This window comes from Meriones unguiculatus, chromosome 11, assembly GCF_030254825.1.
Source record: "Meriones unguiculatus strain TT.TT164.6M chromosome 11, Bangor_MerUng_6.1, whole genome shotgun sequence".
NCBI classification, from domain to species: domain Eukaryota; kingdom Metazoa; phylum Chordata; class Mammalia; order Rodentia; family Muridae; genus Meriones; species Meriones unguiculatus.
Window position 1 is genome coordinate 88,101,783 of NC_083359.1, and position 24,142 is coordinate 88,125,924.

Consider the following 24,142-nt stretch of genomic DNA (forward strand, 5'->3'; position numbering starts at 1 on the left):
CCAGTCACTGTTATTTGAAACTGCTGCTATCCTTCCTTAACTAGAACACAACTGAAAGCAAGAACTGCCCGAGCAGGTGCTGCTCAGTGTGGCCCAGGGAGCCGCTGCAGCACCTGCTTGGTAGAGATGAAGACAGAACCCACCTCCAACCTGTCAGTCAGAGTCTGCGGTTTAGTAAGATCCCCAGGTGAGTGACTGGCACGGTAGTTGGCCAGGCAGGGCTTTGAGAGAAATGGGTCTCAACGTTGGCTCTTTGTTAGAGCCGCCTGATTGAAGTCTGAAGACACCGAGATGCTAACGTAAGTGATCTGGGCATCTGGAGTCTGAGAAGGTGCCCAGGTGAATTCAGTAGGCAGCTGGAGGCGAGAAGTGCTGAGTGCCAAGCTGAGTGTAGTAGCTACCAGGCTCGTAACTACTTGAGCTTAATTACAATTAAAAAAAAAAAATTAAGCCCACGAGTTGCTCTAGCCACATTTCAAGTCCTCCTTAGTCAAACACAGGTGCTGGCTGCTTCACTGGATGGTGCAGAGAGCATGTTTCTGTCACATCAGAAAGTTTACTGGAAAGTGTTTAAGAGGGATGGAACAGAGGGACTGCTCATTTATCTATTTGAGTGTGGAGGTCGGGCGACTACTGAGGAAGTGGGTTTTCTCCTTCCACTGGGGGTTAAGGGGGTTGAATTCAGGTAGTAAGGCTTTGTGGCAAATGCTTCGACCAGCTGAGCCATCTCTCTGGCCCAAGACAGGTCCTTTTCATTAAGGTGGGACAGCATCTAGGACAAACTCTGGAAGACTAGAGCATACGCAGTAACCTGGTCACCGACATTGGCTAGGTTGCACCGGCAGGTGGCGCCCAAGCTTCCCACCATACCTTGCGGGAGCTTGAGCCCAGCCTCTGGTCGTGAGCGCCTCCTGCTGCACACACATGATCATGGATCCTCAGTAATTGTAAAGGCTCACGCTCTTGAAACTGGCTGCCCAACCGGTGATGTTCAGAGGCTGTGGGATCTTTGGGACATACCGCCCGAGCACAGCTGTGAGGTGGAGACACTCTGTTGCCTTTCCTGATCCACATCATTATATCCAGTAAAAGCCGTCTCCCCACCGGTCTGGCCTGATTTTGGTAGTGTGAGTACAGCTGGTAGCAGGGAGAAAGAAGCTCGGAGGGAGGCCAGGGTAGGAAAGCGGCAGAAGCAGAGACAGCAAGAGGCAGAGGGCAGAACTGAGACAGGAGGACAATGTCTACTACAGTGCAGCGATGCGAAACAGCAGCCTCTGGTTGCTGGAATAGTTTGAGAGAGCTGTCTTCTTTAGACCGAGGGTCTTGCATCTTGGGCTAAGGACTTTTCCTGGCTACTGACAAGGGTGCAGGAATTCCAACACTTAGAGCAAGACCCTTTCACAGGGGTTTCTATCAGAGATCCTGCATATCTGATACTTATATTACGACAGTTGCAAAGTTACAGTTACAACATAGCAATGAAGATACTTTTATGGTCGGGATGGGCACAACATAAGGAACCGTATTAAAGGGTCACAGCATTAGGAAGGCTGAGAACCGCTGGCCTAGAGGGGTGCCTGGGCCTGCACGAGGACTGTAACACTGGAAGGCACCTGTTGTTCCGCCACACAGGGAAGCCAGTGCTCCAAAGGCCAGCACTGGGTCCTCCTGCCTCGCTGAGCCTGCAGTGAGAGGAGAACCTTGCCAAAGTTCTCCAGGCCCCCAGGAGCAATTCTAATATAACACGAATAAAACGCAATTACTACAGAGGCTTACTGATGTCACCTTCTCTAGTGTGAACCCAAAACTTCCTGCCTCATCATCATCATTTCATAAAGGACACTTAATGTTAAAATGAAGCCAAATTTAAAGTTTCATGGGAAAGGAAGGGGAAAAAAAGCCCATTTCCTTTGTTTTTTCAGTACACTGAAGACAAGGTCTCATGATCTGACCCGGGAATGTATTCAGACCTGATACCCAAGGGTGTCACAGTCATGGGGAAAGGCTGAGACACCTTCAGTGCTTCATCTCTGGAGTTGAGCAATTCAGTACGATGGGAGCGGCACAGAGTTTAGAGCTCTGCCTCTGTTCAAGTCCTTCTCTAATCCTCAGAGCTATAGGGCAGGTGAAGTGTGGCTGTCACGGGTGAAGGGCTCTGGGTTTGTTTTATTTAAACTTTATCCATCTAAAAGCCATGGCTTTCAGCTGTCTGTTGCTCAGCTTAGAGCTTTAAATAATTACACTTATTTGTGTGGGTGTCCATACGTGAGCAACAGTGCGCATGCAGAGGTCAGAGGGTAACTTGTAGGAGTCAGTTTTAACACGTGCCTCCCCGGCGATTAAACTCACTTCACCAGGCTTTATGGCAAGTGTCTTCACCTGCTTCGTCATCTGACTGGACCCTGTTACTTACCCTTTTAAGCAATATAAACAATCTTCAATAGTTTTTTTTTTTTTTTTTTTAAAATCCATACTGTTAATTTTTAGCATCAAGTGCTACATTTGGACTAGATTTAAGACTGAATTTTTCAGCACTGTGGTGGCATGGACTCATGGCCATGATCAGACCTTTTCTCAGCTTCAGAGTATGTGAGGAGGGTACTCATAGCTTTGCTCTGACTTAGTAGAAGTGGCCTAATTATTTCAGAAAGAGACAAAAAAAAATGTAGCCAGGAGGTTTAGGTACGAGGCTGATGCCAGATAAGATTTTATTATATTTAAAAAAAAAACAGCGGAACTGGAAATAAAGGTAAGTCGTTCAAGGTGAACGAGAGTTGGAAGGACTACCGTTAATCAGTGGCAGGATCTGGACCCACTGCCCAAACCAGGTCTAATCCAGCCGAGGTGCTGGAAGGCAGAGCACACGGTTGTGCCCATCAAGGCAAAGAGGGCGAGAGACCCCACGGCTCCCCGATACCGCTTGTTAGGGTCTGAAAAACAAGAAGAGCAGAAGTTACCAGAACGTCCACAAGCCTGTCCCGGCATCTGAGGTCGTATGTTCAACCACCTGCTCTCGGGAGGCTGACCGGCTCTAGCCTAGGCCCATCAGGATGCTAGAAGCTAGGTGCAAAGAAATTCTACTGCAGCACTGCCTGGACTGTGGAGAACTCCTCTCGGAAAGCAAACTTTGTCTCAGGCTGTTAGGAATGTTTCCCTCCAGAATGAAGAGTAGCCCTTTTCTCTCTCCTTGCTACCCACTTATAGCAGCAGTGGCCAGGTTTTGCCATGTACCACGTTGGTTTGATTTCTGGTGGCTCTGGTAGGAAGCTTCATCTTTCTAAGCTGTTTCCTCATCTACCAAACAGATGGTTAGCTGGACACAGAATTGCTGCCAGGTTGTGTAGCATACATAAGGTTCACAGACAAGCAGCTGACGCACAGAAAATGCTCAAAGGCTTGTTACTATTCTAAGGTCAGTAAAAAAAAAAAAAAAAAAGAGAACGGACCTTTCATCTTAATTCTTAAGCCACTTCCTCATTTAAAATTTTATCCTAGTTTATGTATATGGGTATTTTGTCTGCATGTAGGTCTGTGCCCCACCTGCACGGATCCCCTAAAACTGGAGTTACAGACTGTTGTTAGCTGCCCCGTGGGTGCTGGCAATCAAACCTGGATTCCCCAGGACAGTCAGTCCTCTTAACATTTGAGCCATCTCTCCAGCCCTACTTCTCCCCCTCTTTTAAAGCCCTGCTAAGAGTTTTTTTTTTTTTTTTAAATATTTATTTTTATTTATTATGTATACAGTGTTCTGCCTGCAGGCCAGAAGAGGGCACTGGATCTCATTATAGGTGGTTGAGAACCACCAAGTGGTTGTGGGGATTGAACTCAGGACCTCCGGAAGAGCAACAAGTGCCCTTAACCTCTGAACCAAGATCTTTTAAACGCTGCTAAGAGTTTGACTATAGTAACTTAATATTTAAAATTTGGCTGGTAGTGATGTATGCCTTCACTCCCAGCACTCTAAGAGGCAGAGGCAGGTGGATCTCTATGAGTTAGAGGCCAGCTTGGTCTACAGAGCGAGTTCTAGGACAGGCAGGGCTACATAGAGAAACCCTGTCTTGGAAAACCAAAATAAAAAAAAAAACCACCAAACAAGTAAAAAAAATTGTTTTGGGGGCAAGAAAGACAGCTCAGTGGTTAGCACTTGCTGCTCTTGCAGAGGGCCGCTCGATCAGCACCCGGGTCAGATGGCTCGCAACCACCTGTATCTAGCTCCAGGGGGTCCAACCCCTCCTCTGCCCTCTGTGGGCACATGCACACAGGTACCTAATACATGTTAGAAAAGACAGATCTGAGATGTGTTTCCCTGGCGGATGTCAACATGCACTCACCTCCTGTGTAGTAGCCATATGCATAAAGAACTCGCCCAACAATCCAGGCCAGGCCCAGGCCAGAAGCTATGCGCTGAGAGAAAAAGGACAATTCAGCGTTCGCCCTGAAGAAACAGACCTTTGCTAATTAACGCCTGGAGCTGGCTACGCGGTGTTGGCCGACAGTGATTAGAGGCCTTTGGTAGTGTATTTCTCACAGCGTTAGGAAATAATGGGGTTACTTGTTTTGGTCAGGAGAGCCAGGCCTGGTGGTCATCTATAATCGCATGCTCGACTGGGAGAAGGGTCCTAGCTCTCCCTCTGGGTGGACTGGAAGCTGCTCTGGGTAACTGGTGCTGGAGCTCAGGTCAAGGGCAGGCAGGCCTCAGGGTCAGTCAGAAGAGGAAACCCTGACGACTGAGGTGGGACACTGACTGAACAGCGGCTGGGCTGCACCGTCTCCAGTGACAACATGGCTGGAAGTCGCTGGAGGCCGTCGGTGCAGCAGCCTGCACACAGTAGGGGTGGGGCTCGATGAGGAAAGGTGAGGAGAATGTATAGCAAAGCCCTGAATATGTGTACTCGGAGGAAACAGCCTTCCCGTTCCTAACACCCTTGAGAGGAGAGAGTAAAACCTTATGTGAGCTGAAAAACCTCCTTTGGTTCATCCTGAGTAACCCACTTGATCGGAAAGAATAAGAGGAAATAAGGTTGTGGTAGGGTGGACAGGTGACCCTCCCCGAGTCCTCTTCCAATTTGGTAGTGCTGTGAGTGGTGCTGGTTGCTATGGCAGGATTTTGTTTGTCTGGGCAGGAAGATGAAGAGCCTTAGACAAAGCTCCAGTTACTCTCCGTATTCTTTATTCACCACAGTGCTGCATAATGACTAGCAATTTTGGAACAACGGTTTGGAGCTGCTTTCAGTCGTGCAGGTGCCTGCTCGTCCCCATTCACTAACTTCAGCTATGAGTAAGTGTCTGTGGTAGCCGCCGTGACTCCATGGCCTTCTCAAGGCTGGATGCTACAGACACCCACAGATCCTGCATCCTCACCTCTTGTGACACTCTTGCCTGAGTGTCACCTTCTCAGTAAGAGCTCTGAGCCTGACCACAACTCCTCGAAATCTCTGAGCCCCACAATCTTTCCCCACCTCCCTTTGTTTGCTACTGGGCACTCACCACCTTGTAGCATACCAGATAATTTACTTATGATGCGGTTTATGACCCCGATTAGAGGGAGGGCCTATGAATCCTGGCATCCGCCTGTCTGTTCACTGCTGTAACCTTGGGTGTGGGTCCGCCTATTTTTGCATAGAATGAGAAAAGTAAAAACACTCCCTATGGAAATGAACCCTTTAGAGTGAGGTAGACCTGGGTTCAAAGTTCCATTCTTCTGTGGCTTAGCTGACCCCATGAAAGTTAAACAGTGTCTAGGAGGCTTTTTCTCAGTCTGGGAAAAAAAAAAATCAGGTGACATACTGCTTACTTTAAGGCAATTTTTTAACAAATCAGTAAATAAAATCCTTTTAAATACATGGTGCCCTGACACCAAGGCTCCTCATTCAATGTCCGTTTCCTTTTCCCTGTGCCGAGGGTAGCTCAGAAAACTGCATCTAAAAGGATGAAGAGCCCCAGAAGAGACTTACCGGGTGGTAAACGCCTCCCACAGCTAGGAAAAACAGGAAGGGAGGGTACACCTCCAACCTGGAATGGACAGAAAGGAACGGTTCAAACAGTGTTCGTGCTGGCAGGTTAGAAGCTTGGGCACAAGCATGCTGGAGGGAGAAGACTGGCCACCACTATCCACCTGCTTTTGCTCTGGGGTGGGGGGCGGTTCGCATGCTGCAAGCTCATGACAAAGGTCTTATATCAGCACAGGTCTCCTAGTGGAAGCGCAGTCTGAAATGCCCTGTGGGCTCCTGTGTTTGAACACCTACCTCCACTTAGTGGCACTACTTTTGGACGTTGTGGGATCCTCTGGACAGGGGCCTGACTGACAGGTATAGGCCACTAAGGGTGGGCTCTGAGGGATACAGCATAGCAGAGGACTCTGTTTTCTGTCTGCCTTTGTGATCAGCTGCAAATCTCTGCCATCCCCAGAAAGAGTCATTCTATCTTCCATCTTAGACTACTTTCTTTTAATTGTGAGCTGGGACAAATCCTTCTTCAACTCAGGGCTCTGTCAGGTATATATATACACATGATCATGATGAAAAGTAACAAATACAGCCAGTCACACGGGACCCACAAACACCACAGAGGGTTTTACATTAAAGACACTGTGATGGCTGCCGCTAACTGTCAACAGAATCTAGAATCACCTGGGAAACAGGCTTGCCCATGGAAGACTATTTTAGATTGTGTCAGAAGTTTTTTTTTTTTCCTTCCCCCACCCACCCCTGACAAGGTTTCTCTGTATAGCCCTGGCTGTCCTAGAACTCACTCTGTAGACCATGGTGGCTTCGAACTAATGGAGCTCTGCCTGTCTCTGCCTCCCGAGTGCTGGGATTAAAGCCGTGTGTCACCACAGCCTGGCTCAGTTTTCCCATTCTAAAAATACTTAGTTTTTGCTCAGTACTCAATCTGTTCGTACAGTAACTTAAGTTTATTTTTATTTGTGTGTATGAGTAAATGTATGGGTGTGTATTCGTGCCCAGGGCTCCATGTGTAAGTTAGATTTGGTTACCTTCTTTGCTGTGTGACCCCTGGGGATCAAATTTAGATTATCAGGTTTGGCAAAAAAGTGCCTTCATTTTCTGAGCCATCGTGCCTGCCCCTCCGAGCCCCCTAATGTTTTAATGAGGTACCCATGATTGGCACGCTATCACTCAGCAAATTCAGACTCAGGGCTGACTCGATGGGCATGTGGCATGGCGGCGGGAAACTCACGTGTTCTGGTGGGCTCGCTGGATGCAGTTGAAGATGTGCCCATTCTCAGGATCTGTGCTGTACATGACAGGGTACTGTTAAAGCAAAGGCCAAGCAGAGCGTAAGTGTCGAGAATGAACTAACACGGAAACGGAGACATTCCAGAGCACCTTCCGCGGTCCTCCTGATGGGTGAGCCCTTGACTGCTGCCGCATCTCGGTGGTGACAGGGTTTTCAGTTCTCAGCAGCATGTTTGGCGTGTTTAACCAGTACAAGGTAGTGAGAACCCGTGACTGGGTTGTGGCTGCAGAAGAGACAGCAGTGGCTTCTGCCCCAGCCAGGGTTTCTCATTGATGTCAAAAATCAATGGTGGACTGCAGATAATAGAGACATCACAGAGAAAACGGCTGGTTCCCAAGAGTTGGCACACATCACATCCTTTTAAGATTTCCCTTAAGAGGGAACGGATAATTGAGTGTGTGAGATTTTTTTTTTATTGCAAGTGCTCATTAGAACAAAAAAGAGAGGCAGCCAGATAGGAACGCTTGAAACGTCCACAGAGGGAGTCTAATTACAAGATGCTAAATGCAAACAGACATCTAATTGCTCACCAGGGAGAGCGCTAGAAGTTTCCCTCCTACTTCAGCCAGAGCTAAAGGAAGTATTTAACAGACTTCCTTTCTGCAGCTACCGGCTAGACCCAGGTTAAGCTCAGCATCTCGTCGCCACTTAGGAAGCAGCGAAATCAACTTAATACTTTTTTTTTTTCTTCTGAAATAGGGTTTCTATGTATAGTCCTGGTTGTCCTGGAGCTCGCTCTGTAGACCAGGTTGGCCTCAAACTCAGAGATCCTCCTGCTTCTGCTTCCCAAGTGCTAGGATTAAAGGTGTGTGCCACCACCGCCCGGTTTAAAGTGGCAAACTAGGAAGCCACTTCATCCTTTTTAGAAATGAGCACTGTCCCTGGCAAACAGCTCCAGACAAAAATGGACTTTTAACCCCAGTAGGGCCGGTCTTTCTACAGAGGAGCCAAAGTCTAACAAAGTGTAAACGGCATCCTCATGTTCCTGACTCTTAGGAACAAAACTCTAACGGACGCTGTCCGAAACCTGCTACCTGCATGACTGAAAACAAACCTTCAGATGAGCCTGTGGCCTCAGGAAGGCTACAGGAGCATCGCACTCACCTCGACCTTGTACTTCTTGCGGGCTTTGCCCACGTTGATGGCTAGGTGGAGCACCATCACAAAGCTGGCCGCACCAGTGAGGAGCACAAATCCGTATTCCTTAGAGAGGACCGCCATCGTGGCTCTGCGGACGGAAGGACAGCACACTGACGCTGCGGCCTCGTTTGGCGCCAGGCCTCAGACAGCGCAGTGCCTCATCACCGGCAGATAAGTACAGATCAGAAAGGGGTTTCAGGGCTGGGGAGTGGCTCAGTGGGTACACTGCTTGCCCCGCAAATGCGAGGACCCGAGTCGGGATCCCTGTGCAGGGCCAGCATCCTGTATCCCTGTGCGATAGGGAGGTGGCTGGAGCTCACTGGCTAGCCAGCTTAATAAAAAAGGTGAGCCTCGGGCTTGGCGATGGAACCCGCCCCAAAGAGCAAGCTACAGAGTAAGAGAGGAAAAAAAAAAACCCAAGTTAATGTTGTCTGCATGTGAGCATGTGCAGGTAAGCGCACCTGCACACACACAGGTGCACACACATGCTTATATTACACACACACACACACACACACATCACACATGCACACACACACACCACACATACGACACACAGGCTCTCTGCCCAATTTAAAAAAAAGAAAAGACATTTCTAAGAGCTCATCAGAAATACTACCGTGTATTAGACAACAGAGGTAAAAATCACTCCGGTGTGTAGTTTAGTCTCAGGGAAGTATAAAATCATACATGTCCTTCCCTTCTTCCCTCCCTCTCCCTTTCAGTTTAAAAACAGACTTTATTTCTATCTGTCTGTCCATCTGTCCATCTATCCATCGATCCATCTCTCTCTATTATCTATCTATCCATCCTTCCATCATCTAGCTATCATCTCTCTCTTTGTGTGTACACACACCCGTGTGCACATGGAGCTTAGACGACAGCCTGCAGGAGTTTGCTCTCCCCTACCACCATGGGGGCCCTGGGCGCTGGACTCCAGACATCAGCTTTGGCAGCTGGCACTACCCACTGAGCCATCTCATGGGCTCCTTACTTTCAGCTTTTGAGACAGAATCTCTCTGGGTAGCCCAAGGTGGCCTGGTGCTCAACCCAGAGTGGCCTCAAGCACACAGCAAGCACCCTGCCTCAGGATGGCTGATGATTGAGATTATAGGTATGTGTTACTGTAACTAGTTGAATATTCTTTGATTCAACATCATTTCACAGATTTTACCAGTATCGTTGGGGTCGTCACTGTAGTAAGCTATACCCACTAACCTTGGCATTGGGAGGTATTTAGCGTGACACCCTGTAACAACGTGGCGTCTACAACGGTGGCTTCTGGAGAGGGCTGCTTCAAGGTCGGGACCTATGACCGCCCTTCCACCCTGACCCTGGCCATGTGCTGGCACAGTTTTAGAGAGCAGAATGGAGAAGCCCTGCTTGAGTGCTCTGACATCACGGCCCCTGAGCCAGCGGTGTGGACAAGACACACAGTCCGTCAGGCTCCTGAGAGCCCAGGCTACCCATTAAGTCACTCCAGCGCAAGCCCCACAGGAGTTCTCATGCCTGTAACATATTTTGGAATGCATGAAACATCGGCAGTACAAGCTGATCAGATGTTAACCACAGATTGGGATGGTAGCTAGGGGGTTTCAAGATACACTTCTTTCAATTTTTTCCGACCACGTGGGAGCTTTCATAAGGAAGCTGCTTTGAGAAGAAACTAATCCTGGCTCATCATGCAGTGCTCTGCATTTGAGCTCTCGTCTCAAAGGAAAGACTTAGACTGGGCATCAGTGAGAACAAAACTTTCCAGGTGGAAGACGCCTTAAAGCGTCTCATAACCCCTCCCGGGGGGGGGGCTGCCCGCTAACCTCTGTGAGCTAAGGGCATGTAGGCAGAAGGGGAAGCCGTGTCACGTCAGAACACGCTGAGGTGACTTACTACCAAATGCAAGGCTGCCCCAAGCCAGGAGCTCCTGTGTGATCTCTACCTGGTTGTGAAAGCACACGTTGGTAGGCGAATGCTTAAGAGGATGAGGAAGAAAGATCGTTAAGTTCAAGGCCAATCTGTGCTACATCTTTAAGGGCTGGGGAGAGGGCTTGGTTGGTAAGATGTTTGCTGAGCAACCAGGAAGACATGGGTGCTAGGGAGTTTGATCCCTAGCACCCATGTGAAAAAGTCAGGCAAGGTGGCGCGGTCTTGTGATTCTACTGCTGTGGAGACTCCAGGGAGATCCCAGGAGCATGTAGGACAGCCTATGTAACCTGATTGGTGAGCTCTGGGTTCACCAACAAGATGGGTTCACCCTGAGCAACAACAGCCACCCAAGCTGTCTCACGGCTTCCACGTGCATGTATGTGCAAACACACCCACTAACGTAAGCAAAGCCTGTCTCTGATTTGTGTCTAGCTTTCATCTCCCCAGAAGCCAGCTCAGGGTATTGCCCTGCTCCAGAATGTTTCTAGTCATTCTGAAAAACAAAAGGGCATGATTCCAGTACCCCTACCATCAGAGGAACACCCAGAGCTTATGTGCTGCATGCAGAGTCTAAAGCAGGAGGGATTATGGGTGGGATTCAACTCGAGTTCATCTGGCTCCAATGGCCCCTTTCGGTCCTGCTTGCAAACTGAAAGAGTGGAGTAGCACAGCATCTTTCTCAATATGAAATCTGAGGGTGAGTATGATGCTCTGATCTTTAAAAGGTAAGTTTTTCAGGACTGGAGAGACGGCTCGGCGGTTGACAGTATTGGCTGCTATTCCAGGTTTGGCTCACAACCACCTATAATTCCAGTCCCGGGGGATCCAACGGCCTCTTCTATCTAGCTTCCAAGGGCGCTAAATGCATGTTGCTCAGAGATGTACATGCAGGCAAAACACCCATTTTAAATTTCATTAGTAAATTAAAAAAAAACAAAACAAAAACAAACAAACCAAAAAACAACCAGACAAAAAGGTTCTCCCAGCTTAGAAAAATAACATTTGGGGTCTAAGTCTCTCAGACCTGTCCACCCCCATGACAGCACACAGCAATTCTCACCAGCTTTGCCCTGCCCCTCTTGCCCTTCAGAGGGGCCAGGCATACTCGTGGCCAGACTGTCTCTATGACTCAGCACGAGGTGCCTCCAGCTCGGCAGACCCACCTGCCCAGCTTCAGACAAGCCTGGAACACCTCCTTGAAAATAAGAAGTGATTGCGCCTGCCTGCCATCCTTGCAGTTAAACCACTGGGGTCGAACAGGCCATTGAAAATGAAGCTGCCTCGAAGGTGGTCAGAGCTGCCCTTACAACGAAATGAAACACGTCCGTTCTAGGTAGGTTTGCAAGTGCAGAGGCTCAAACGGGCAAGGGCAGAGGTTAGGACAGGTCAGGTTTTAGAATTCATAAAAACCCCAGCGCTCAGGGAGGCAGAGGCAGGCGGATCCCTGTGAGTTTGAGGCCAGCCTGGTCTACAAAGTGAGTCCAGGACAGGCAAGGCTACACAGAGAAACCCTGTCGAGAGAGAGAGGGGAGGAGAGGGAGGGAAAAAGAGAGAGAGGGACAGAGAGAGAGAGAGAGAGAGAGAGAGAGAGAAGAGAGTTGCTCTTTGGGTGGCTATATACTGCAGGTAAGAACCATTCTCAAAGCAACCATTGTGTAATCTACAACAAGAAATTAATGTTTTGTCAGGCTACTCTTTCAGAGGAGAAATGCTGTCCTCTCAGTATTCACACCAGCGAGAGTCACTCTCCTCACCCCTTGAAGCCAGTGGTGACAAGTATGAATGTGGGTGGGGGAAAGCAAGAGCCAGGACCAAGAGGATTTGGTGACATTGAGGAAAACAGGACCTGGATGGTTCGAGGCTGGATCTGATCTGAAAGTCTCTCTGCTGCATTCCAGCTTTCACGGTCCCAGAAAACACTATTCAGGCTGCCAAGGGCAGGAAGCAATCAAACAGTCCTACCCCGTTGCAGTGCCCATGAACCACGACAATAACCAGCATGGCAAGATATGCACAAGGGTGCAGCCAGTGTGACTCACAGCTTGGTGGCCATCCACAGCTATCTAATTGGACTTAAGACCCATTCAACATGAGGAAATCACGCCTGGTACTGGAAACCTAGCCAACAACCCGGAGCTAGTGAGACCACCTTGAAAAAGAATCCATTACCAATGGCTAGACCAACGTCATTCTTTATACATACTCAGTCTTACTCTCATACCCACAGCTAAGCAAAGCTCCCACCTCTCATCTTTACAGATAATGGAGATCATCACAGAAAACTACTACTGGACACAAAGCAGAGACTGTGGGGAGTCCAGGTCCAAATGATACATTTATATCGCAGCTCCTATACCCATATGGCTCCGGGAACATCATAAAAAAGGGTGCAGAAACATTGTAAGAGCCAGAATACCAGGAATTCTGCTGTGAACCAGTCTCTCCTAGAAATGGCTGAAATGGCAGTATTGGTGACATGTTTTCAAGGAAGGAGGAAATTTCACAGGGTCCCAGCTTTAGGCAAAGAACTTCAGACCACTAGTGACTGCTGGGAGATGGAGAACTAGCCTCTTCCAGGGATGAGCCTCCTTACTGGTTGCTGAATGCAAAGTGGTCAGCTCTGAAACCATATATACACGCAATAAAAATGGACTCAGCAGACGGTATCTATATATATTTGTGCACACACATGCATTCACACATATGTATGTAACAGTAATAAAGCCAAAGACACTTGAAGGAAGGAAAGTAGCTGGAGGGGGTCTACGGGGAGGAGAATGGGAGTTGGGGGAGGGGTGATGTAATTCTATTTCAATTAAAAAGAAAAGAAGAAGAGATGCTGGTGAAATGGCTCCGTGGGAAAGGCAGAGAATGAACTGAAAGGCAGGGAAGGGGTGGAGAGCCCTCTTCTCCCTCTAGGGGCTCATCTGCAGAGGCTTGGTGCACTGGTGCACGGATGCAGTGACAAAGCCGGGAATGCTGCCTTTCCAAAGGGTGGAAGAGCTCTTCCCACACCTCCATACACTTCCTCCAAGTGAGGAGTCCTCCGTAGGCCGGTTCTGCACTCAGAGAAGACGATGAGAACAGCCACTGAGCTCTTGTGGTCTGGCATTCCTCACGGCAAGGGCTACTCGTGGGGTAGGCGAGTGCTTGCAGAGTGCATGGTGAGAGCAGCAACTTCAGGTAGCTTTCAAGAATGGCCCCTCCACTCCCATCCAGAGAGACATGTTCATCATCTCATACAGTACCTGGCAATACAACATTCACCTAAATGATTTGCTTTTGCTTTTCTTCCCTCCAAAGCATCTACTGAAACCATGGAAGAAACAGGATTACGGATTACATAAGAAGGAAGAGTCTAGAACACGGAGGTCTGCATCATAGTGGCTAAAAACGTAGATCCAAGGGGTAAAGATGGTTAAACCTTAGCCTGTAAGGACGGGATCAGCTTAACGCAGTCAAAGTTCAGAAACACTTTATCATTGGCTAAATTCTTATTTTCTCAGACTCTAGGGGAAAGGGACGGGTGTTCCCAGCCCGTGGAGGATAGCCTCTGGGTCAGGGTACACAAAGAAGGGGAAGGCAACTCGGTTCAGAATCCACACCCAGGCAACCTCAGCCACACCCTGGGTTTTTAGGAGACTAGAGGCAGCAGATAGCTTCAAGGGCCAGGCCTGAGTTGCTGATAAGTGACATACAAGCCCCCCTGTGGCGTAAGCATTCTCTCAGACTTCGTACATCTTACTGATCATATACCTGCAGCTCTTCTATGGACCCACCAAGATAAGGTTTACAAATAGGAGAGCTTTTTCCTAGATTTGGTCTTCATGGTCTGGACACAAGAAGCTCTACAACGGATGCCCACACCTGCGTTTCCCACGGAACAACTGGCTACCGTGACATGCATGCAAACAGGGAGAAGTCAAGACGCAAGCCTCCCATTTATGGTTTATAATAGTCAAGTGCACAAATACAGAAACCCAAATGAGTGTTGCTGTGGGTTGCAGTCTTCACTTGGAGGCATGTTAAGCTGTGCCTCCCCCCACACCCCCAGTTTCTGATTCGCAGGCTCCACTAGAGCCTGTCAGTGAAACTTTTTAAAAGTTCTCAGGTGCCTAGAGAGCCTATTTTAAAAACTATTGTTTAGGGGGCTGGAGGGATGGCCCAGTGGTTAAGAGCACTGGCTGCTTTTCCAGAAGACCTGGGTTCAATTCCCAGCACCCACATGGCAGCTCATAACTGTCTGTTAACTCCAGTTCCAGGGGATTCAATGCCGCCTTCTGGCTTCCACAGGCTCCAGGCACCTGTAACAGGGTACAGACATACATGCAGGCAAAAGAACAATCCACATGAAAATAAACAAATAAAATTTTAAAACACTTGTTTTAGGGAAAAAGGAAATTTGTAGGAGGTGATAACTGTATCTGAGTCACACTCAGAAGGGCGCCGCTGTCTTGCCGATCTCTAAAGAGCTTTTTACCGGATGCCCCTGTAGCCGGCCATTCCCTGTTGTTTCTCTATAACATGATGACGGCTGTAGGGAGAGCTGAGGCCAAACCTTTTACAGTTGCACTGGAGCCTGCACACCACAGGACCAATCCCATCTTTCCAGGTTTAACATTTAGCTCAACATGAACTGAACAAGTGGGAAAGAGTCCCCCTCCACCCCTGAAACTTTACCTACTGAGCCTGACCTATGACAGCCTCTGCCTTCCTGGTCACAGGCCCCAGACCTGACTTTTCACCAAAGGAGCTGGACTTTAAGGGTTTACACGTTGTGAGAGTGATGGTCACAGGACCTTTGGGATGTACCTCAGATTCTAAATACGCAGTACCATGAGCTAAGAGAAAGACATATTTAAAGGCTTAGTAGGATCCCCAATAAATTCCTCATGGAGTTTTTCATTCTTTCTAGAAGAAATAGCAAAATGGGAAATTATTTCACCCATACATGTAGAATATCTAACTAACGGGACCGAGTGCAGGCCAGGCAGAGGCTTTACATTAAGCTGCTTCATCCCCACGACAATCCGGTGCCACAGTAGCTATTAGTGCCATTCTCACTTTACACAGGAGGGAAAAAAAAGGCAAAGAGCAGTTTGGCAATTTGCCTAAGCCTCCATCACTGCTGGATGCAGGTCTGGGGTCTGAGTTCGGGTAGACTGACGCCAATGTCTAAACTATTTGCCACTAGCTCACCCTGCAGGGCTTGCGCCTGATGAATTAGAAACAGTGATAAGGAACGGTCCATGGCAGAGCTTATATCCAGGTAGGTCAGCAGCACCCTGCTTTGGTTCCAGGAGCAAAGGGAAAAGCACAGCACCCTGGGGGAGGCTAGGGGAGCTTTGGCTTCACCTTATCATATTTACGGCCCTAGGGATCTAACCCGACATAAGCATGGGACAGAGCCTATACAAAATCCCAGCCCTCTGGGTCTTTAGAATATTTTACATCCAGGGTCAGATCTGCTATTAAGAAAGCGGGCCACTGCTTCCTTTCCCATGGGGATGGCTTTTTATCACTGCCATTATTTTCTTCTTGACGAATGGCCCTAGCTAGAACCAATATGTGTGGAACAGAATGGGCAAACGGGGACATGCTGGTCTTGGTCTCCATGTGGGGAGGAAGCATTCAGCTCTTTGCCACCACATATGATGGTATAGGAGCTTTCCATCAATGCCTCTGCTGAGAATATGTTCTAAATCTAAATATTTTGATATGTTCAAAACATAGCAACACCTCTATCTATAACTTTTATGCCTCAATAAAGTATCCTGTAGCCAGCCCCCTCCCCAAAAGGCCCCAGTCCATGGTGGGTTTCTGGGAGAATGAGGGAACTGGGGTAACTAGCCCTTGAAGTCTATAGGGATAGAGGTACTACAGCACTTAAAGCATTGGCTGCACAGTATAGCTAGTTAGCAGACACCAGGGGACTGCAGGTAATGTCTCAGACACCACCCAGAACCTCAGTTTAAGAACCATAAAATCAGCCTGTCATCCCAGCACTCGGGGGAGGCAGAGGTAGGCAGATTTCTGTGAGTTCAGACAGCCTGATCTATAAACCAGGTCCAGGATAGCTAAGCCTACACAGAGAGACTCTGCCTTAAAAACAAAACAAAGCATAAAGTCTATGCTTAAAACGTGGCATTATTGGTTTTACTTTCAGGACACACTCCATGTCAGGAAGTGAGGAAGCAGCATGGGGGTTCTTAGGCTCTTTGGCTCAGGTGCTCTCTTTTAGGAATTCTGCTGACACATTCTCCTGGGGCCACCACTGTTCTAGTACTCCAGTTTTGACCAGCCCTATCTCTAATTCCTGCTTCTGCCATTGCTGGCCTTATCTCTCTGGGGCATAGTGCCTTCAGTTACAGGAAGGGTCTGGGCAAGCCTACGTTCAATTGAACACTTATGGTGCAACACTCTCTTCCACTGTGTACCCAAGTCCTCTCTGGCTGCCCGGGGAAACTCCCCAGGGAACAGGCAGCATTGCATAAGTGGATCAAAAGACAGGATTTATGGTTGTAGGCACTAGGCCCCAAAAGTTTATCACTCCTGAGTCACCAAGTTACATAGTACCTTAGGTTTTTCAGGTTTTTCTTTTATCTTCTCTCTCTCTCTCTCTCTCTTTCTTTCTTTTCTGAGACATGGTTTCTCTGTATAGCCCTGGCTGTCCTGGACTTACTTTGTAGACGATGCTGGCCTTGAACTCACAGCAATCAGATTACCTTTGCCTCCCAGAGTGCTGGGATTACAGGCATGTACCACCATGCCTGGCCTTTAGGTTATTCTAAATGACAGATTTCTCTCTGACCTTAATTAAACAAAACTCAGATTGGGCAATGGCAATTTCTACTTCAGTTTGTGATAGCCCTCTTTTGCTGGTGCCTTATGTTAATACAACCGGAAAAGTGACTATGACAAAGCATTAATAAGTAGAGCCGTCATTCCCCCCGAGTCTCCTAGCAACTCTTACTTGTTTGGCTGTGTTATCAATCCAGTTAGTTTATATGGTAAACCCCAACAGTTTAATAAAAGTGACACAGGGATAGTCATTTAAAGGGTTGGCCTAATCATATAAAATGATGTCTCTTAAAGTTCCACATACAGGAAGGCTCAGCAGACTCTTGGGGAGGGGGTCTGAAGGCTCACTTTCAGAGCTTTCCAGCTTCTTTGGCCTTTGGATGTTTATGAAAAGGAACAGGTCTTTCAGTGATCCCCTGATGGGATTTTGACCCCAGTGAGATAAGGCCAGCAGTGGCAGAAGCAGGAGTCAGAGACAGTGTTGATCAACACTGGAGTGCTAGAAATGTGATATTCCCAGGAGAATCTGTCAGTAGAATTCCTAGTGGAGGGTACTTCTGGCTCATTCTCCCAAGCCCACGGGAAGCTTGGTGGAGCAATGGAGGAAGTGACAGGGAAGCAATAATAAGGTAATTCTATATCCAGGACGAAGAGACACTGAGAGGCACAAGATTTCTTTGTGTTCATTCTATACTTCCAAAATGGAGGTTCTAGTTCATGTCTACCACAAACACATCAGTCTTGTTTGTCAAACTTTCAAATAAGCACTGCTCAAATCCTCCTGCCTCCTGAATGCTGGGTCTACAGGTGCAGGGCACTGTACCCAGTTAACTTAAAGGCATTTAAGAAAGGAGTTGGAACCCAGAAGCTGAGCCTACGCAGGGCCCCTAATGGTGGCACAGGTTCAGTAATTAGTTCACCGAGGGCTACGAACAGGAAGCTGGTGAACAGAAGTAACCTGACTGCTTGTTAATTCAAGTGGGGCGAGCTGTAGCAGGCAGGACCTAGTGGGCCTTTCTCAGAGCCTCACAGTCTTCCCTTACTCATCAATGCACTGGCAGCATATCTGGAAGTTAGTGACCTTGGGAAGATGGAAGGCTTGCCCCTTTAATCCAAACACATCCAGCTCTAGAGTTCAACAGCCGCAGCTCAGCCATGTTCAAGCTCCATATGATGTCTTACTTCTAACACTGTGGTGAATTGTCCCTCCTGCAAACAATTGTTAAATATATTACTGGGCTGGAAGGAGGTGGGGGAGGGAAGGATCAGGGAAGCTGGAAGTCAAATGAATGGCTCTTGGTGATGCGGGACAAGCTTGCACTGTTGTGCCAGTTAAGGTCAACTCAGAAAGTCATTTCTCTTTTAATCTTGGGAGTTTGACTTCTTTGTGGCAAGACAATAGACAAACATGCTTGAACGACACTGAGTCTTCTTGGGGAAGAAGGGGCAATCCTGTGCCCCAGGAATTTAAGAACATTGGATTTGTTAGATAGAATAAATTCCCTGTGGGTATGTCAGTTCTTTTCTTTTTTTGAGACAGGATTTCTCTGCCTTGGCTGTCTGGGAAATCATTCTGTAGACCAGGCTGGCCTCAAACTTAAATAGATCCACCTGCCTCTGCCTCCTGAGTGCTGGGATTAAAGGCGTGCGCCACCGACACACCTGGCTGATGTTAGTTTTCTTAAAGAGACTCTCCATGCTTAAAGTTCACATGGGCCAGGGTACCCTGACATCTGACTTGGAAAGCCTAGAGCTGAGCCTCCCAGGACACAAGACTCTGGACACCTCTCACGCTACATTCTAATGGCTTGCAGGCGACAACTTAGATGAGAAAGGAGGAAAGTCATGGAATACAGACAGAAAAAAGAGACACCAAAGAATTTACCGGATGAAGCCGAGTCGATAAGTTCAGTTCAGGACGGAGCATTTTACCCAGAGGAATGCTTGCCTCCAATCCCATGCCTCACTCTCCAGAGTGAGTCCTTCCCTTCTCCATTTTGTTACAAATGCCATATAGCAAGCACTCCAGGTGCAGGGCTGAAATGAACATCAAGGCCGAGAAGGGAGCTCTGAACCTCTAGAACTCACACAGTTGGAGGGTGAGGGTGGGGCGCACACCTGGAGGAGGGGGAAGACTGGAAGGTGAAGCCGTGAAGGTTATCACCACAGCACTGCGTGACAGAGAACACAGGTGAGAAAACAGCAATGTAGGAGGCTGCAGACAGGTCGATGCTTCTGCGGCAGAGAAAGGAGGCCAGTGTGACTGAAGGGTAGTTATAGAGCCTGGAGGAAGTGTAGGAAAAGTCTATTATTTGTAATACTCATTTACTACGGATTTAACCCTGTTTTCAGCAATTCCATATTAACTCATTTTAAATCCTCCCAGCACCTCCATCACGTATTTCTACCTCTACTTTGCAGGTGAGGAAATTAAGCACTGTAGAGATTAAACAATGTCCTTCAAATCACACAGCTACCGTAGAGCAAAGCCTGGATTCCCACATTCCCAGGCAGTGCGCCTCCACCTTCTACACGTCAGGCCTTGGCCAGGCTGTCTCCAAACCAAGCGGAAGAGCAAGTCTGCCCACATTTGACCCTCTCCTGAGCATAAAACATATTAACAAGAAGGCAGAGCTAATAATTAGCTCCAGGCCTGTGCCTGATTACAGACTGTGATGTCTTTACTTGGAAAGGGGAACAAAACAATCTTGGGAAAGAGCCAGAAAAGAACATTTGCATCCAAGTGTACGGCAGTGCGAGGAGAGGCACAGAGGGACGAGCACTTCTTCCAGTCTCCCGGCATGAGGCTGGGCAGGGCAGCCCTGAAGCTGCAGCATCTTCATCACCGCATCATGATTCCCATCAACCTGTCCTCGAACGGACATTCCACAGAAGCATAATGTTGCGGGGCAACGAAGCTCTGACTCCCAGACGAGGAAAACGTCCTGGATGAGTCACACTGTCACTACTTGGATTTTCCATCATAAGAAACAGAGACAGCTCAGAGCTGTTATAATTCTTAGCAGATGCTAAACCCCTGGGAAGATACCAGTCATTAAGGAGCCACCTCGGCTGCTGGCTTTCATCTGGCTTGACCCTCCCATGATTCTCAGGACTTAGAAGCAGGCTTTGCCATAACTATTTGCATTTTTCTATCTTAAAAAAAAACCTGTCATCTTAATTCTATATTTAATATTTATGCCTATTATGCATATATGTTTGCGGACAAAATGGCCAGAAATGTATGAATGTATGCCACCCATGTGTGTGTGTGTGTGTGTGTGTGTGTGTCTGCAAATGCCAGAAGGTATCAGAGCTCCCGGAGCTAGAGTTACAGGTGGTTGTAAGCTGGTGGCGTGGGTACTGAGACAGAATTCAGATCTTCTCAAAGAGCAGCACCTGCCCTTAACTGCTGAGCCATGGCCCCAGCCTCTATTCGCATTTCTCAAGCTGCAGGGGCACAAAGCATCGTTTACTTAAAAACAGAAAGGCTTATAGTCTCAGCTTGTGGGGCACTGAGGCAGGAGGATTGAGAATGTGAGGCGAGGCTGGGCTTGTAAGGACGCTGTTTCAAAGAGTAACAAAAAAGGTGGGTGATGGTACCAGGGTACTGGAATTCACATTCCAGCTGCTGAGCAGAATAAATCTGGAGAGAAGCCAAAGGGTGACAAGTGGACATAGGACATTTTCAATGCATTTGTGAAACTGTGATTTTCCTGCTCCAGTTGCTGTGTTTCCCTCCACAACAGGACCCTGAGAGAGAGCTAATCTTACAGGGATAAACAGAAAAGAATAGCAAGTCTTTCCTATTCAAGAGGACAGTATACTCACAAGCAGGATTGATAAACTCAGCTGAAAGAGCTGGGGTTTCAGTCTGCAAAAATGCTGGCCATGCAAGCATGGGTAGCTGCTTTCAGATCTCTGTACCCATGTTTGAAAAAAGAAAAAAAAAAAAAAATCCCAGGGTTGGGGGAGACAATCCCAGTGCTCAGGAAGCAAAGACAGGAGGATCCCCAGTGCTTGCTGGCCAGCTGGGCTAGCTGAATTAGTAAGATTCAGTGAGAGAATCTGTCTCAAAAAATAAGGTGGAGAATGAGTAAGGACACACTCAAGGTTGACCTCAGATCTTCATATGTATGTACATGCACAAGTGGGCATTTGCATGCATGTATACATGAACACACACTTCAACTGCAGAAATAACAGTAGCATGTTCTAAAGAGAGATATTTAACTAGGAAATGGTTCAAAGGTTTAAAATCAGCTAAATGCCCAGCTGGTGTTAATCTACTTTTTGCAGGTTCATTTGACATCCACCTCATTCCTGACTGGCCCAGGGGCTTTGCAGCATCTCTTTGGATAAATACATCTTGTGTGTGTTTCCTCTGTGCTGTCCTCCTATGAGGGAGTTAATATTCAGACTGTTTCCTCCAGAACTCTATGCCAGCAGGAGGGAATCTCAGTGAGGGAAAGTCTGCCTCTGTCCTTTAAAAGGTCTCAATAAATACTCAGGATGACCCTGAATTAGCATTCTTTTGCCTCAGTCTATCTGGTGCTAGGATTCCAGTGACAGGCCTTGGCACCCAGCAAGATTTTGTTCCTTAGTCTAAGGAAGGCCCAGGAGCTCCGTTTCTATGGCTATATAGACAGTATGACTGTCGCTTTATATATAGTAACACTGGTTAAAGAGAGAAAGAATCACTTGACAAAGTTTTCTATTTCTGTAACATTGTGTCAGGAAGAAGCTGCGGCAGAATGTACTTCCCAGGGTGAAAGCACTTGTTTGGATTTCAGATGTTGGTTTTATTTAACTCCTCAGATAAATTTAGCTCTCGTGAGAATAAATACTCTGGATCCCCTGACTCAGACAATACACTCTCATTACTGACACGCAGAAATAAAACACGCCTGTAACCCCGACCAATAACCTTGGGTGTTTCCCCGGAAACTGCAGTCTGCAGGTGTCCTACAGATTTCCTCAGAGAAGCCCTGGCTCGGCTTCTGCTGTAGCATCTGCAGACCCTGCAAGGCCGCACCTGAGCCGGCCACACTGTGGGGCAGGAAGCTAGCTGGCTTCTCCCGGGACATCCCCTTTTCCTAGTTAAGGGATTCAAATCCCAAGCCGCAGCGTTCCTTTCCCACCCATCCGACCATTTCTCTGTTTCCCCTCTACTTCCTTTCCCACACTCACTTGCACCCTACGCTACTAGTAAATCGCAAGGCAGCAAAGAATTAGCAGAAACCATAACCCATGGGAGCGACTCGCGGTCTGTGTTCCCTTCCGCCACCCCGTAGTGGCCCCACCCCTGTGGTTCTGGGTCTCCCTGTAGGGACCCAAGATACGAAGGGACACTTGCAGACGTGCAAGAAAGACAGGAATGAGGATCCCTGCCCCTTTTCCTTTCCCGAGAAGTCTCTTGCTATGAGGACAGAGGCAGGAGAACGACCCACATTCAGGTTTCGTTGCAAATATTTCTACGAGGCGAGAGGCAAACAAACACAATTCCCTCTGAGACCCTCTAGAAGGATCCTAGCAACAACGCACGCCGCTTACGAAACCTGTGCTAGATCAGGTCCGCATGGCCAGCTCCCACTGCAGAACTCGGGTCTCCCTTCTCTGTACTACAGCCGCAGTGAAAGCCCAGGGTAAGGTCAGGTGGTCTCCGGAAGGCCGAAAGAGGGAGCCGCAGGTCTTTACACGGCTAGCGTAAACGAGGGGAGGAAAAATAAGGGACTGAGGATGAGCTGACCTTGACAGTCTCCCCGAGCTGGAGATGGCGGGGTTAGGGGTCTCACCAGAAGCTCCAAAGCCACCCATCAGGGAGAGGGTGCAGGGCAGGCGGAGGGCAGAGTGGATAGAAACGCAGAGCTCAAATCGACCGATAAGGGAGGAAGGTTGGAGAGACACCCCGTTCCATCCCAAGTGGCTGAGATGCAAGCTGCGCGCGGGTAGGCATTGGGGTGCACTAGCACAGCTAGAGTTCCTGCAGCCCGGAGCTGCCAGCACTTACCTGGCTCACCTTCGGGCGCCTGGTGCAGACGGGAGCTGCGCAGCGCTGTCTGGGTGCGGCTCCAGCGGTAGGGTAGGACCTGCCCGACTCCGCCCCGGACAGCTCGCGGCCACGCCCCCGGGCGGAGCTCCGACCGCAGGGACCTCCCCCGGCATTGGCAGTTCTGGTCTCCAAAGCGAGTTTGCACTTTTTCTCCCTGTTCCTGACAGTCCGCGTGTTTACTTTTCCGGCCCCCGAGTGTACATAGTTGCTAAACTCTCCAGGTATCTTTTCGTGACCACAGTCCTAAAATAGTCCTGGAGGTTCACACTGCTCGGTTGGAACGGGAGGAACCGTAACGCGTTAGCCATTGGTCCCCAGCAGGCCACCGTAACTCATCTCGGTGTGCGTGCGCAAAAAGAGAATTTTTTTTTTTTTTAGGGTGCCTGGGGCGGGTGTGTGTGGGAGGGGGGCGTCCTGGGGAGGTGCTTGAGAGTCCGGGAGTTCCCATAGCCAACGCTGTTGGCGCCGGCCTCAGCCCTGCTCACGCGGTGGGCCGCACCCCCTTCTCGCTCGCGCCCCGGCGGGCGGGCTCCTGCGGTTTGGCTCGCTCAGGTGTTTCTCCCTGGACCCCGCAGACCTAAGGAGAGCACAGACACACCCTCTTATGCCACCTCGCGGCGGCCTCCGGGAGAGCCTAGGGTAGGACCTACAACGCAGAGGCAGACCTTGGCAGCGCCAGTGGGCCCACCCGCTACTAGTGTTTCTGTTTTTAGGGAGAAACTGCAGTTCTAAGACAGAGTGCTTGGGAATGTAATGATTACAAGCCAGCAAAGACTAGAATCAAAAAGGGGCCTAGGCTGGCTTTTCATTTTTATTGGCTTGTCATGCCCACGCATCCAGAAGTACTTTGGAGGCTCACAAAACCTTTACTGTTGCTGTTTCACCAGTTTTCAGTTGTACCCGTGCTTTCTCCCTAAGTACAAGAAAGGTTTCTACTTCGGGTGTCCTGGTATATTGGGTTTAAAGGGG

At 48.6% G+C, this 24,142-nt stretch overlaps 1 protein-coding gene across 1 annotated transcript; it reads right to left on the bottom strand.

The window, feature by feature from the left end:
* Positions 1–2,677: 2,677 nt before the first annotated feature.
* On the bottom strand, positions 2,678–23,287 carry Mgst3 (microsomal glutathione S-transferase 3). The gene is made up of 6 exons (XM_021642606.2): positions 23,132–23,287; positions 8,362–8,485; positions 7,198–7,271; positions 5,955–6,012; positions 4,332–4,404; positions 2,678–2,930 (listed from the first exon to the last, which is right to left on the bottom strand). The coding sequence occupies exons 2-6, from the start codon at positions 8,476–8,478 to the stop codon at positions 2,794–2,796; spliced, it is 459 nt and encodes a 152-aa protein (XP_021498281.1). The 5' UTR covers positions 8,479–8,485; positions 23,132–23,287; the 3' UTR covers positions 2,678–2,793.
* Between the last annotated feature and the right edge of the window lie 855 nt (positions 23,288–24,142).